The 15,202-nt window shown below is 54.2% G+C and overlaps 1 protein-coding gene across 2 annotated transcripts in view; it reads left to right on the top strand.

Moving 5' to 3' along the window:
• GOLGB1 (golgin B1) overlaps positions 1-15,202 on the top strand; it is a 42,743-nt gene that overhangs the window by 21,121 nt on the left and 6,420 nt on the right. For both annotated transcript variants that reach the window (XM_053404825.1, XM_053404824.1), the window contains exons 14-17: positions 1,561-6,380; positions 7,962-9,870; positions 12,900-13,057; positions 14,269-14,404. In XM_053404825.1, the coding sequence (XP_053260800.1) occupies positions 1,561-6,380; positions 7,962-9,870; positions 12,900-13,057; positions 14,269-14,404 (7,023 nt within the window). The remainder of the gene's footprint in view (positions 1-1,560; positions 6,381-7,961; positions 9,871-12,899; positions 13,058-14,268; positions 14,405-15,202) is intronic.

Below are 15,202 nucleotides of genomic sequence, written 5' to 3'. Positions count from 1 at the left end.
TGTCCCGATAGGGTCCATATTTCTTCCAGCCAGACCTCCATACTTAAAAGTGGAGCCCAAATCTTGTTTCTTACTCCTTTTAAGTCCAAATGTCCCAAAAGCTCCAACTTTCACCTTAATCAAATTTGTAATCCATAGGTCTTCAGATCTCCACATAAGGAGATCTCTCCATTCTTCAATCTTCAATTCAAAACAGATTTTCATCATCCAGTACTTATTTTCCTTTGTAGCCATCATGTCAGGCCTCTGGCTCTCCTTTGTCATCTGCAACATTACATCTCCTCCTTCCTTTTCCTCAGAAACAACATATATCTCTTTCTCCACACTCTCAAATCTTTCAAGTTTCTCTTCTTCATGAGTCAAGTCCTTATCAAATTCAATGAATTTGTTTACTGTTAAGTCCAGAGTTGCAACATTTGTAGCCAAAACATCAATTTGGCCTTGTAACTTTCCCAAGAGAAGAAAAACTCTGTCCAATTTAGCTTGAATTTTTCCTCCTTCAGCCATTCTTGTAATGTCTCAAAATCCCCTCTAGAGGGATTTTGGTTACTTTATCTTCCTTCCAGTTCAAATCCAAAAATCAAGTTAGTTTGTATCAGTTCTTCCTTGTTTTCAACAAAATATAACCAAATTGTAGCAAATATATCCAGCAGAGACAGCAGAAACAAAGTTCTCTTTTTCCTTCTTGACAGCTAATTTGACAGCTGTCAAACTCTTCTATATCTCCTCAACAGGCTCTCTAGCGGATCACTCCCGGGTCCAGGGGTGCGGCACTTCAGCTCTCAAAATTAGCTCTTATCCTCCAGTGAAATTACTTATACTGCCAAATCGTGAAATTAATGTCTTTTACCCAATAAAGAAGAAGAAATTCTCTCAACCTTAGTTAGCTAGTCCTTGCTTTAGATTATTTATAAGACGGGGAGACGGACTTCCTGTTTGCGCCTTCCCCGATTGTGCCTAATTAAAAAAAATAAATTTTTTTTTCTTTACAAATCCAATTTCCGTATTACTCACGGGTTGTTGCTTTTAGAGTCCAATTGTTCACGAGAAGAAGTCAGCGCTCTCCGACCATGGCATGCGGCTTCACTCCGCAGGAGAAGCAGTCGACTCTCAGCACCGCGCCGCTCACCCCGTCCCCCATTCCGAAGCCTTTAAAAAGGCTCCTTCGCAGGTCGGGGGGCGCAAATGGTGCCCGCCGAGTCACCAGGTTCACAGGCTTCAGCGCCTGTGATTTCTGAGGGTCCCCGCGTCGCCGCAGCGGCAAGACCCAATCCTGTGGAGCCGATTCCCTCCGGAGCTCGGAGGGAATCCGCCATTAGCCGATGGCGCTAACCCGGAAGCCCGTGGAAGCATTTCAGTCAATGAGCAGGGTACAAATTCTCAATAATAATAATAATAATAATAATAATAATAATAATAATAAAATAGGCCCCCTGTCATCCCCGTGCTACAGTCATGGGGGGGGGCTGGCAGAGATGGGAGCTCTGATTCCCTCTGCTGTGCTCATTCCTCAAACTTTGCCTTGCTGGAGAACTAAACTCCCCCTTTTCCTCATTTCAGCCCAGCCCAGAGGCCACAGACAACATGCTCCCTGGTGTCCTGGACTACCTCTCTGCAAAGAAACACAAAGATCTGTCCGTCTTGATGCTGGAGATGCAGGAGGCGCAGGAAGAGATCGCGTTCCTGAAGAGGCAGCTTCAGGACCCTGCCGGAGTTGAGCCTCCGCCGCCAGGGGAGTCACAAGCCAGCGGCGGAGAAGAAGACGGGGTGGTCCTCATCCAGAGTGATTCGAGCAGCAGCTCACTGGTCACCGTAGAAATTCAGGAGGAGTCCTCTCCCCTTCCGGAGACTCTCTTGGGGAAAGACGACCTCTCCATGGAGGACAGAGAAGCAGCTAAGGAGCCTTCTCCAGCAAAGCAAGAACTGGCAAGGTTGCATCTCGAAATTGCCGGGCTGCGGGAAGCAGAGGAGCTCCACAAGGGGGTCTTGGAAGAGAGGGACACAGAAATCAGGCTGCTCCAGCAGCTGGCAGAGGGTTCCTCTGGGGCCGTGGACACTCTCCGTGCCGAGAGGGATCAGCTCCTGTCCCAGCAGAAGGAGCTGGAGGAGCAGGTGAGGCGGCTGGAAGGGGACCTGGCCGACTCGGAGAAGCGGCGTCTCTCCGGCCACGAGAGCGGGGCGTCCCAGCTGGCCCTGCTGCAGGAGCAGCTCCAGAGCTTGCAGAACGAGGCCAAGTCCAAGGAGGTGAAGATTGCCGCTCTGCAGAAGGACCTGGATGAGACGCAGCGCCGCCTGGCGGAGCAGGACCTGCAGGGGAGGAGCCTGAGAGGCTCTCTGGAGGAGGGGGAGCAGGAAAGGCAGGCGCTGTCAGGACGGCTGCAGGAGGCCTCCGCCAAGGCCGAGGAGCTCTCCCAGAGCCTCGCGTCAAAGGAGTCGGAGTCTGCCCGGCTGCAGGGGCTCCTCTCGGAGAGCGCCGCCGAGGTGGAGAGGCTGCGGCTGGACGTGGCGGAGCGGGAGCAGCGGATGGAAGAAGTCCACATGGGCATGTCCAGCCGGATGGTGCAGCTGAACGAGGAGAAGTTCTTGCTGGGGAAGGAGCTGGCGAGCCTGACGGAACAGCTGAGTCTGGTGGCAGAAAGGAAGGAGACGAGAGAACAGGGCGTGGGGACGGAGGAGAAGAAGGTGCCTGAGCAGCCGGCGGAGAGATCTTCGCCCACCAGCGAGGAGGTGGAAGCGTTGCGGAAGGAAAACGAGCTCATCCGGAAGAAGCTGCAGGCGGCTCTTGTCAGCAGGAAGGAGCTCCTGAGTAAGGTCCACAAACTGGAGAAGGCACTGGAAGCAGGGAGCGGGGAGCCTGCAGGGCCTGGGGCCAGAGTCCCAGAGGCCCATAAGGATGGAGAGGAAGAGGAACCCCCTGAGAGCAGCGTACGTGCAGATGGCAACGGGCGCCCTGCAAGGCGAGGCAGGGCCGCTTCTCTGGGCCAGCTGGTTCCGGAAAAGGAGGCCGAGCTGCAGCGCATCTTGGGGGGAAAGGAGTCCGCTGTGCTTGCGCTGCAGGCTGTGGTCGGGGAGCTTCGGCAGAGTGTGCAGGAGAAGGACCTCCTCATCGGTGCCCTGCGAGCTGAACTTGAGGGCCACAGCTCAGCCCCTGAGAAACAGGCACCAGCCAGAGAGAGCACTGAGGTCTCCGCCATTCCTTCTGCTCTTCCTCCGCCAGACAGCACTGCTGAACCCAGCCTGGAAGGAGAGCCGAGGGGTGCTCTGGAGGAGAGGATCTGTGCTCTGGAGCAGGAGAGGGAGCAGCTGCAGAAGAAGCTCCAGGAAGCCCTGGCCTCCCGCAAAGACACCATCAAGAAGGCCCAGGAGAAGAACCGCCATCACCGCGAGCAGCTGAAGCAGCAGAAGGACGACTACGGTCTCCTGCAGGAGCAGTTTGAGCAGCAGAGCCGAGAGAAGGAGAAGCTGCAGGGTCAGCTCCAGGATCTGAGCCAGGCCCTGGAGAAGGCCTCTCTCCCTCCCGAAGATCCGGCCCCTGGAAGCTCCATGGCGGCTGAAGATTTTGCAGCTGTGGAAGCACTCAAGGCAGACCTTGAGAAGCTCAAGGCTGAGAAAGGGGAGCTGGAAGCCCAGGTCAGGCACCTGGAAGGGGAGCTCAGGAGCAAGTCTGAGGCAGCTCTGCAGCTCCAGGAGCAGGTCGGGCAGTTGGTTGCTGAGCTGGAAGCAGTGAAGGAAGCCTGCCACCAGGCCGAAACCCGTGCAGCAAGCCTTGGGCGAGAGCTGGAGGAGAGCCAGGCCGAGGCTGCCAGGCAAGAGGGTCTGAGGCTTCACCAAGCAGCTTTAGAAGAGCAGAAGCAGCTGGCCAGCAAGGAAGAAATTGAACACCTCAATGCTCAGCTAGTGGACAAAAGCGAGTCTTTGCGTGGCCTGCAGGCGGTGCTGCAGGAGAGAGAGGAGGCCTTCAAGGCCCTGCAAGGACAGCTGGAGGAGGCCCAGAGCAAGGAGCGGTCCCAGCGCCTGGAGGCTGAAGCCCAGCAGAAGTCAGAAGCGGCGGCCGCCGAGGAGCAGTCGAAGAGCCAGCTGCAAAGGAAACTGCAGGCTGCACTCATCTCCAGGAAGGAGGTGCTGAAGGAGAGCAAGGCCCTGAAGGAGGAGCTGGCCGGCACCAAGGCTGCTCTGGAGAAGACCTCCCGCCTCCTCTCGGAGGCAGAGAGCCGAGCTTCCGAGCTGGGGAAGGAGAAGGAGGCCCTTGGGGAGAGGCTGGTGGCTCTTGGAGAGGAGCGGGAGAAGCTCATTACGGAAGTGGACAGAGTCCTGGTGGAGAACCAGAATGTCTCCAGCTCCTGCGAGAGCCTGAAGCTGGCCCTGGAGGGCCTGACCCAGGAGAAGGCCCGGCTGGAGGAGGAGGCGGATGCCTTGCAGCGCTCCCAAGCCCAGGAGCTCTCCGAGTGGCAGCGGAAGCACGCGGAGCTGCAGGCGGAATACGAGACCCTCCTGCAGTCGTACGAGAACGTCAGCGACGAGGCGGAGAGGATGCAGCGGGTGGTGGAGGGCGTCCGGCAGGAGAAGCAGGAGCTCTTCCTGAAGCTGAAGGGCATGGAGGCGGAGAAGAGGGAGGCAGATGCCCGCCTGCAGGGGGCTGAGCAGGAGATGGAGGGGATGCGGGAGAAGATGCGGAAGTTTGCCAAGTCCAAGCAGCAGAAGATCCTGGAGCTGGAGGAGGAGAACGAGCGGTTGAGGGCAGAGATCCATCCTGCGGACGGTTGCCCAGAAGGAGCAGAAGGGACAGGCGCCGACCTCCGAGAAGAGCTGGAGAGCTCCAGGCAGGACTGCAAATCCCTTTCCAGCCAGCTGGAGGTTCTCAAGGCTGAGAAGGACGCCCTGAACCAGCAGATCCAGGACTTGAGGCAGGCGCTGCAAAGCAAAGCACATGTGAAAGAGGAGGAGGTGGTGGCGGCAACGAAAAGTGAGGAAGTCACTTCCAGCTCCTTGATGGAGCCCCTAGAGGCTCAGGTGGATTCAGGGACACGTTGGCAACCTCCAGAAGCCGCTCCCGTGGGCCTTGACACCCAGGAAGACGAAATCTGCAAAGCCAGCCCTCCTCGTGACGAAACAAACGGGTCCCTGCAGCAATTCACTGAGCAAGTTGCAGACCTGGAGGAGAAGAGGCAGGTGGCGGAAGAGGAGCTGAGCAGGGTCCGGAGGGATGTGGAGACCCTGAGCGAGGAGAAGAAAGTGCTGGAGGGACTGTTGGCTGCCAAAGGCCGGGAAGTGTTAGCTCTTCAGGAGAAGGTCCTTGAGATGGAGCGAGCCGGCCAGCAAACGGAGGAGCAGCTTGCCGGAGCCCTGAGGCTGAAGGAGGCCTTGGAGGCCGAGAAGGACGATCTGGAGGAGAGGCTCATGAACCAGCTGGCGGAGCTGAACGGGAGCATCGGGAACTACCAGCAGGACATGGCGGACTTGCAGAGCAACAACCAGCAGCTCCTGAGTGAGGTGGAGAGCCTTCGAGGGGCCCTGGACCGCTTGGAGGATGAGAAACGGCATCTCCTGCAGGAGAAGGCAGATGCAGAGAGGAAGAAAGAGCACGTGGAGAAGCTGAAAGGTGCCTGGAAGGGCGACAACGGCCGGGCACAGGTGAAGGAGCTCCAGGAGCTGCTGAGGGCAAAGCAGCAGGAGGTGAAGGAGCTGCAGAAAGGCTGCATTAAAAGCCAGGAGAAAAGCAGCAGCTTAGAGAAGACCATCAAGGCCCTGGAGTTCGTCCAGAGCGAGTTCCAGAAGGAGCTGGATGCCGCCAGGAAGAGCTTGGCCAAGGCCGAAGAGGACACCCAGAAGGCCCAAGGAGAGCTGGCAGCCTGCAGAGTCTCGCTGGATGATACTCAGAGCGAGGCGGCCAGAGTCTTGGCCGAGAGCCTGAAGGCCAGAGAGGAGCTCCAAGCGAGCAAAGCAGAGGTCCAAGCGCAGCTGAGGGCGAAGGAGAAGGCCCTCGAGAGGCGGCTGGAGCGGGAGAAGGACAAGCACTCGAAGGAGGCGAGGAACATGGAGGAGAGGCTGCAGGCCCTGCAGAGGGAGCAGGCCCGCTCGGAGGCGGCGGCACAGGACCTGCGGGAATCCCTGCGCCAGAAGGACCAGGAGGCCAAGCAGCTGCAAGGCAACCTCAACCACACCTTGGCCCAGCTGGCTGCCTTCACCCGGAGCATGTCCTCCCTGCAGGACGACAGGGACCGCGTGATCGACGAGTCCCGGCAGTGGGAGAAGAAGTTCAGCGAGGCCATCGAGAAGAAGGAGCAGGAGGTGCGCGCCCGGGAGCAGGCCTGTGCCACCTTGGAAGAGCAGGTGAAGCAGATGGCAGCCCAGGTGGAGGACCTGCAGAGCCGCATCGCCAGGTAAAGAAGGGTGGCGCTGGGAGGAAGGGGGTGGCTGCCCCCTCCCCAAAAGACCCTGAGCGTACAGGGAAGGGTTGTGGTCCAGTGATTAGAGCTGTTCTTGGACCACAGCTCCCATCGTCCATAGCTAGCAGCACCACTGGTCAGAGGTGATGGGAGTTGTAGTCCAACCACAGCTGTTACATTCATTCCCCCCATGTTGGCTTTATTCTAGGTCAGGGGTAGGCAACCTAAGGCCCAGGGGCCGGATGCGGCCTAATCGCCTTCTCAATCCGGCCAGCGGACGGTCCGGGAATCAGCGTGTTTTTACATGAGCGGAATGTGTCCTTTTATTTAAAATGCATCTCTGGGTTATTTCTGGGGCATAGGAATTTGTTCATTTCCTCCCAAAATATAGTCCTGCCCCACACAATGTCTGAGGGACGGTGGATCGGCCCCCTGCTGAAAAAGGTTGCTGACCCCTGCTCTAGTTTCATCCGGAGTTCATAGAACAATAGCTGTAGAATTGGAAAGGACCCACAAGGGTAATCTAATTCCCTGCAATGCAGGAATATCAACTGAAGAATCCCTGACAAAAGGCCGTCCAACCTCTTTTTGAAAACCTCCAGGGAAGGAGAGCCCACCACTTTTTGAGGGGGGGGGGTGTTTAGCTGGAATCTCCTTTCTTGTCACCTGAATCCATGGGTTCAGGTTCTACCTTCCGGGGCAGCAGGAAACTAGCTTCCTCAAGCTTCCATTGAAAGCCCCTCTCTGTCTTCTCTTCTCCAGCCTAAACACCCCCAACTCCCTCAACCGTTCCTCATCAGGCTCAGTTTCTAGACCCTTCCATCTTCTGCACACCTTCCAGCTTGGCCCCATGGGATTCGTTGGCTAGATTATGAATCTTCCGTTAGCCGTGGGATCCTGCCTGCTTTTGATGGGGAGTGAGGACAAAACAACAACAAACCTCTGGTTACGTGAAACATATTCAATAAACATGCAAGATGTAACCGGCTGTATGTTTGAAAAAATGATATATACTATTTATTGTATTGAATTGTAGATTTCAACAGAAGTAGCTCATAAAGGTCAACGAAAAACATAGAAGACCCAGTGGATCAGTTCATTCTCTAATCAGTTTATGCATAAGGTCCCTATATGTGAAAGTGTCTATTCCACCTGTCTGTTCATAGAGTCCAACAATCCACACGAAAAGTTGTTGCAGTTCCACAGAATCCTTTCACAGAGTCTAAGACAAGGATTTTCGGAATATTAGCCTTAAATCGCCGTCCTGGGCTTCATCAGTAGTACAAACTCTAGGTAATGCAAATAAATACAATATCGTAATCTCACACATTTTTACAGCAAAAATAATATAAAAACCGTCAGCAACCGTACACACCATATATGATATCACAGGACAGTGGATCTTATAGCATAGTAGCAGCTGCTGTTGTTGAAATCTACAATACAATGAATAGTATATATCATTTTTTCAAACATACAGCTAGTTACGTCTTGTGTGTTTATTGATTAGGGAGTGAGGACAGGCAGAGGACTTTCCTGCTTTGTGTCTGATCCTGCCTTTCTCTGCATTCGCAGCCTGGAACGCAGCAAATCGGCACAGGACTCCAGAGCCCAGAAGGAGCACCAGCGTCTCCTGGAGGAAGCCGAGTCGCTCCAGGAGGAGAAAAAGGGGCTGGTGATGCAGCTGGAGGAAGTCCAGCGGCTGCTCCGAGACTCCCAGGACCAGATCCAGAAACAGGAAGCGCAGCTCCAGAGCCAGAGCGAGAAGCTGGCCGGCCTGCAGGACTCCTTCACGAAGTGCCTGGAGGAAGTGGACAGGCTGGTGGCCACGGCGAAAAGCCAAGAGGCCGACCTGCGAGAGAGCCAGCTGAGTCGGGAGCAGCTGGAGGCCGACCTGCGGGCATCCAAGGACCTGACGGACAGGCTCCACGCGGAGATGAGCGTCACGGACCAGAAGATCATCAGCCTGGTGGCCGCCAAGGAAGAGGCCGTTTCCTCCGCCGTGTCGGAGCTGCAGCGGCAGCACCAGGAGGAGCTGAAGGAGCTGGAGGCCAGGATCAGCCAGGCGGGAGAGGAGAGGGCAGCCTCGGAGGCTGAGAAGGTGAAAGCCCTGGAGAAGGTGGAGCAGCTAGGCAGGAAGCTCCAGAGCACCCAGGAGGAGAGCAAGCGCCACAAGGCCCAGCTGGACTCCTTCACCAAGTCCATGTCCTCCCTGCAGGATGACCGGGAGCGGGTCCTGGGTGACTACCGCCAGCTGGAGCAGCGGCACCTGGCGGCCATCCTGGAGAAGGACCAGCTGATCCAAGAGGCAGCGGCCGAGAACAACCGGCTGAAGGGGGAGCTGCGGAGCCTCCACAGCCGCGTGGACGACCTGCACGCCGAGAACGCCAAACTGGACGCCGAGCTGGTGCGCTACCGCCAGGACCTGAACCAGCTGCTCTCCATCAAGGACAGCCAGCAGAAGCAACTGCTGAAGACCCAGCTGGAGCGCATCCGGGCGCTGGAGGAACAGCTGCGGGAGTCTGAGCGCGTGGTGGAGGCCCTGCGGCTGGAGAAGCGCAGCCTGGGGGAGCAGGCGGAGTTGCTTGCGGCCTCCCTCTCCCGGGCGCAGAGCGAGGTGGCGGCCCTGCGCGAGGACGGGCCCCTGCTGGAGCTGCAGGCGCAGCTGCTGGGCAAGGGGGAGGAAGCGGAGGAGCTGAGCGGGCAGCTCTCGCTCGCCCGGAGGCAGGCGGCGGAGCTGGAGGAGGAGCTGGCCCTGCTCCGGCAGAGCACCAGCCGCAAGATGCAGGAGGCGGAAGCCCAGATGAAGGCAGAGCTGAAGAGTTTGCACCACAACGCCGGGCTGATGCGGAACGAGACGGAGACGGCGGAGGAGCGGGTGGCCGAGCTGGCCAAAGACCTCCTTGAGATGGAGCAGAGCCTCCTGGCTGTCACAGAGGAGAACCAGGACCTGAAGGCCCAAGTCCAGTCCTTTGGGAAGGCCATGAGCTCGCTCCAGGACAGCTGGGACGAGTGCAACGAAGAGCTCCGCACCATGGAGAAGAAGTACACGGCGGACTTGGAAGAGCAGCGCTTGCTGGTTCAGAGCCTCCAGGAGGAGAAGGCTCGGTTCCAGGAGGAGCAGAAGAGCCTCACGGAGCAGCGAGACGCCTTGGCCTTTGAACTGGCGGCCCTCCAGAAGTCGACGGAAGAGAAGGGCCTCCTGGCACGACTGGAGAAGCTCGGCCACCAGCTCAAGGTCAAAGACGCCGAGGTGGTTCGCCTGGCCTCCGAGCTGGAGGGGGCCTCTGGCCAGGTCAAGTCCTTTTCCAAGGCCATGGCTAGCCTGCAGGGCGAGCGAGACCGACTGCTGGGCGAGCTGGAGAAGGCCCGCAAAGTGGAGGAGGCCAAGCTGCAGTCGGCGACCGGCGGTTCCGGCAGCCTCGCCGAAGTGCCCAGCCTCAAGAAGGCCTTGTCTGCTCTGCAGGATGACCGGGACAGGCTGGTGAGTCCTTGGTTTTTGCCGCATGTTGCTCATTTCACCTTTCTCAAGGGTCTTCCTTGAAGCTGGGGATTCTCAGCACATCCTGCTGTCTAGAGTAGAGGTAAAGGGACCCCTGACCATTAGGTCCAGTCGTGGCCGACTCTGGGGTTGCAGCGCTCATCTCGCTCTATAGGCCGAGGGAGCTGACGTTTGTCCACAGACAGTTTTTCCGGGTCATGTGGCCAGCATGACTAAGCCGCTTCTGGCGAACCAGAGCAGCGCATGGAAACGCTGTTTACCTTCCCGCCAGAGTGGTACCTATTTATCTACTTGCACTTTGACGTGCTTTTGAACTGCTAGGTTGGCAGGAGCAGGGACCGAGCAACGGGAGCTCACCCCATTGTGGGGATGCGAACTGTCTAGAGTAGTGGATCCTAAAGTTTCTCATGCCCCTGCTCCCTTGCTTCCAAAAACTCATCCCTACTGCCACCCCCCACCGTACCCTATAAAATGCCTTATTCCAAATACAGTGGTATCTCAGATTAAGTACGTGATTTGTTCTGAAGGTCCGTTCTTAACCTGAAACTGTTCTTAACCTGAAGCACCACTTTAGCTAATGGGGCCTCCCGCTGCCGCACGATTTCTGTTTTCATCCTGAAGCAAAGTTCTTAACCTGAAGCACTATTTCTGGGTTAGCGGAGTCTGTAACCTGAAGCGTCTGTAACCTGAGGTACCACTGTAGTGGTTTGCACCACCCACTAAGCAAAACAGCACAATAGAATTCAGAACAGTAACAATTAATTGCACATTTCTTAAGAATCCAATCTAGAGCCGTAGAAAAAGTAAGTTAATAGGCATGAGTGTGACATTCACGCACACAAAATAAATATGTCCTCTGATCTAATCCTGAAGTTCTGGTTCTACGGGAATTTAATTCTGCCTCCCTGTTGCCTCGCCTGTTCCCTAATAATACACATGCACCCCTTGCAGAGGGTGCAGACAGACTTGCCTCTGGGGGAGAAAATTCCCTTTGGGGGTTCAGTACAGTGGCTCAAAGCAGATTCCCAGCTAGTCAGCCTTTCCCCCCCAATAATGCATAACTGGACAGCGTCCAAAAGAGTCTGTAAGAGCATATCCATGAACACACACCCTGTATGGGGAAAAATGTTTTGTCTTGGAGGTATATTCTCCAGCCTGCCACCTTCTGCAAGCTCAGCACCTCTTCCACCACAGTCCTTAGAAACTCTTCCCCAACCCGTGTTGCTGGCTGTATGGTCAGAGCCCTCCTTGCATCTGATCTGGAGTGGTTCTGCACCCTAAACTGGTTCTCCCTCTTACGTATCTGGCACTGGGGTTTGGCAGAATTCCTGCTCCACCTCTCAGGTTTCTTTTCATAGAGCTGAAGCATATTATTGAGTGATTGTTGGTAAATGCAGTTTTTGTGTGTGCTGCTTAGGGTAATTGTTATTATTTATTGAATTTATATACTGCCCGATACCCGCAAGTCTCGGGGCTGTTTACAGAATAAAATCAAACTATAAAACCACAAAATCCATAATCAAAATAAAAACAACACCCCCCCAAACCCTCACATTTAAAAAGGCCATGGGATGATTAAACGGTTTCTACATAGTAGGGAAATAGAGATTCTTCGTAGCCTAACACTTATTTTATTTTTTTAATCAGACTCGGGGAGAACAATCAAGGGCAACTGGGGGAAATGTATACAAAGCTTTTGCGGGGGGGGGGATTTTAATGAGATCCACAGAGTCTCTCGTATTCTGGGTTAATTTTGCTTGAAGTTCTGTGCCTGAAACCAAGAGATGGGCAGATGTGGGGAACTTCTGGCTCTCCAGATGTTGATGAACTACAACTCCCATCAGCCCCGGCAAGCATGGCCTGTGGCCAGGGATAATGGGAGTTGTAGTTCAGCAACCTTCGGAAGGCTAAGGGTTCCCGGTACTTGAGGTGGTGAGTTTTCCCCAAGGGCGTCACGTAGGGATGGTCTGCAGACATCGACCCTTGGAGCCTTCCAAGTGGCAGACTTCACCCGGCTCTTCTCTTTCCTTCTCTCATACACCTTATTTCAATGAACTGACTTTTGTACAACTTTGGAAAGCTTTTGCAGAGTTACGATTAAATACAATAAACTCTGCTTATAGAGTTGGGAGACGCAGAGGCGTACCAACAAACGAACGTGTTTGCATTAGGGGATGTCCTGAAGTAGAGGACCTTACGCCTTATATCTTGCGCTGCCCCGTATATAATGAAGCAAGAGAACGATTTTTAGCACCTATAAGGACAAGGTCCCCTGGCCAGAACCCCTCTGACATGATTTTATATCTCCTCGCAGACACAGTTAAGTATGTGACCTGGCGTGTAGCACTCTTTGCAACCGCCGCTAGGAAAATTGGAGCAAATTATATAGCCAAGATAGCCACCAACTGTAAAGGAGATCAATTTATTTGACCCTATCTGCATCAAGCTATATTCTATATCACCAAACTCCAAGTATAATTGCATATTGTATTAATTAACGTTATTTTTAATATATTAGTGGCCATGTGGAGATTTTAGCCTATAAATTTTATTGTTTAATGTCTTAACCTGTATATTAAGATACTTTTGTAGTTCTGTTTAGAGTAGGAAATATCTTGATAATATAAATGTTTTAAATTTTTTGTATTAATCCAGCATATAGTGGTACCTCTGGATGCGAACGGGATCTGTTCCGGAGCCCCGTTCGCATCCTGAAGCGAACATAAGACGCGGCTGCGCATGCGCGGGTCACGTTTCGCCGCCTCTGCACATGCACCTGACGTCATTTTGAACGTCTGCGCATGCGCGAGCAGCGAAACCTGGAAGTAACGCACTCCTTTACTTCCGGGTCGCCGCGGAGCGCAACCTGAAAATATTTAAGCTGAAGCGTATTCATCCCGAGGTATGACTGTATTTTCTTTTAATAGTTGAATGATATTGTGTACATTGGGGCAGCCTTTGGCTATGTGCAATAAAACTAACTGACTGACTTTCCTTCTCTTCTGCCCAAGCTGGTGGAGCTGAAGAACCTCCAGCAGCAGTACCTGCAGGTTGGGGTGGACACAGCGGAGATTGTGCGCCTGAAGGCCCAGGTGGAAGAGCAGAAGCAAGAGGTGGAGCGCCTGAGGCAGGACGGGGCCTCTTGGCAGATGGAGCTCCACCAGCTCAGGTGAGTCCCTCCCTGTCACAGAGGCAGGGGGGGGGGAAGCTTAACGCTGGAAGTTTCACCACAGAGCAAAGAAACGCCGCCTCCAAGCAGTGCATACTTAAACTACGGAACTCCCTGCCAATGGAGGCAGGGACGGCCACCAACCTGGTGTTGGGATGCGTCTGGGGAGACGGGGGCATTTGGCAGGACCCCCAGCTGGCTCCAGCCGCTGGCCGGCAGCCGGGCGAACTCCGGAACAGCATCAATCAGCGGCTTGAGCCTCCAATACATTCAGAAGCTGAGTACACTCATCAGAGTGAATAAATCATCACAACGGAAGTGGCGGACAGAGACATGTGTAAGCATTATTTACAGGCGTTTATTCAGCATAGTCCTGGAACAAAGGAAAACATGTCTGCTTCCCTTCGTGTCCAACAAAAGAGCAATATAGCAAAAGCAATATACAATGGAAGTTCCCAGCAGACTGTGCTGGAAGTAAACAGGCATGTGACACACAACAGTCATGCCTGTTCCTTTTAAGGTGGAATGGAACTATATCCCAACATCCTCCCCCTTTCCATGTAACCTGTAGTACCTGTGGTTCAACCCAATTGCAACCTCTGTACATAAACCTTAAGTTGTTCTCTGTTAACAACCTTAGACAACAGATCTGCAGGAATTTCATTTCCTGGCATGGAGGACACCTGAAGGAGTCCTTTCTGAATACACTCTCTTGCACGATGTAACGAGGTATAAAGCTTGGGTGCTGCCACGTTAAATGCCAATTTCTTACAGAATGGGTGTTATGTGGCCCTTTTCCTTTTTATTTGTTCTGACTTTTGTCAAAATTGCACCCCGTGCTTCTCTCAGGTTGGTGCAGCAGGGGTTGCCATTATCCTCACAGCTGCCTTTGACTCGCGATCAAGCAGCGAGTTTCGCGGCTGGGCGGGGATTTGAAGTCGGGCCTCTTCAGATCCAACCCCAGCCTTCCACACCAGCTCCTGCACACACTCATTTCTCTAGCAAAACTCCTCTGTCTGGAGCCTGGCCTTGGGACGCCCTCCTTGATGGTGCCCCAGAGCTCTCTTGGCTTTGGTGCAACAACCGCTGTGCCCAAACTCATCACGGCCTCATCAGGAAGCACCGTGTGAGCTTTGGCGAGCTGGTCGCCTCCTCGCCCCCCGCCCCACCATGCACCGCCTCTGCAGTTCCTCTCTTGTGATGTCTTGCAGGGAGGAGAAGGCATCTTGGAAGCTGGAGGCCCCATCGGCCACGGGGCAGGAGCCGAGTTCCTTGCGGAGAGCAGTGCAGGAGGGAGAGAGACCTGGTGCACGAACCGTGGTGGAAGAGGAGCAGCGCCAGAGACAGGTGAGGCCGGGGGTGGTGTGGTGGGTGGGACTGACGTTGCAACGGGGCCCTTTGCCCAAGCCTTTTCCCAAACTGAGGTTACAAGAACATCAGGAAAAGCTTTCTTGAGAGTCGTTAGACAATCCTTCCTTGGAGGTTTATAAGCAGAGGTCAAATGACCACCTGTCATGTATGATCTAGTGGAGATTCCTGCATTTCAGGGGGTTGGACTTGGGTCTCTTCCAAAATGACAATTTAATAATAATAATAATAATAATAATAATAATAATTATTATTTTTATACCCTGCCTATCTGGCTGGGTTTCCCCAGCCACTCCGGGCAGCTCCCAATAGAATATTAAAAACACGATCAAACATTAAAAACTTCCCTAAACAGGGCTGCCTTCAGATGTCTTCTAGAAGTCAGATAGTGGTTCCTTGACATCTGGTGTGAGGGCGTTCCTCAGGGTGGGCGCCACCACCGAGAAGGCCCTCTGCCTGGTTTTTTGCTTCCATGCCATCCTGTTTCTTTCTTTTTAAGACGATTTTATTGAAGTAAATCAAACAAACATGCAATAACCATGCAGGGGTTACATTTGAGGGGTCCACATGCAAAGGCAAAATTGGGAAGACCCTCAAATGCTCCCCAACTGCTGCTTGATTGTTCCTGCCTGTCCGGAGTGGGCTTTGCCTACTGGCCCTATAGGGAGGTTGTGGGAGTCCTGGGGCCCTCGTAAGACCTTCCCGGAGCCTGGTAAGCCCTTCGGGTCCCTCCCAACACTCCACTTCCGTCATTTCTATACATATAGGTCTTGGCCT

The sequence above is a fragment of the Podarcis raffonei genome, chromosome 10 (assembly GCF_027172205.1).
Source record: "Podarcis raffonei isolate rPodRaf1 chromosome 10, rPodRaf1.pri, whole genome shotgun sequence".
Taxonomy (NCBI): domain Eukaryota; kingdom Metazoa; phylum Chordata; class Lepidosauria; order Squamata; family Lacertidae; genus Podarcis; species Podarcis raffonei.
Note: the sequence above shows the minus strand (reverse complement) of the source record. Positions and strands in the feature narration are given on the sequence as shown.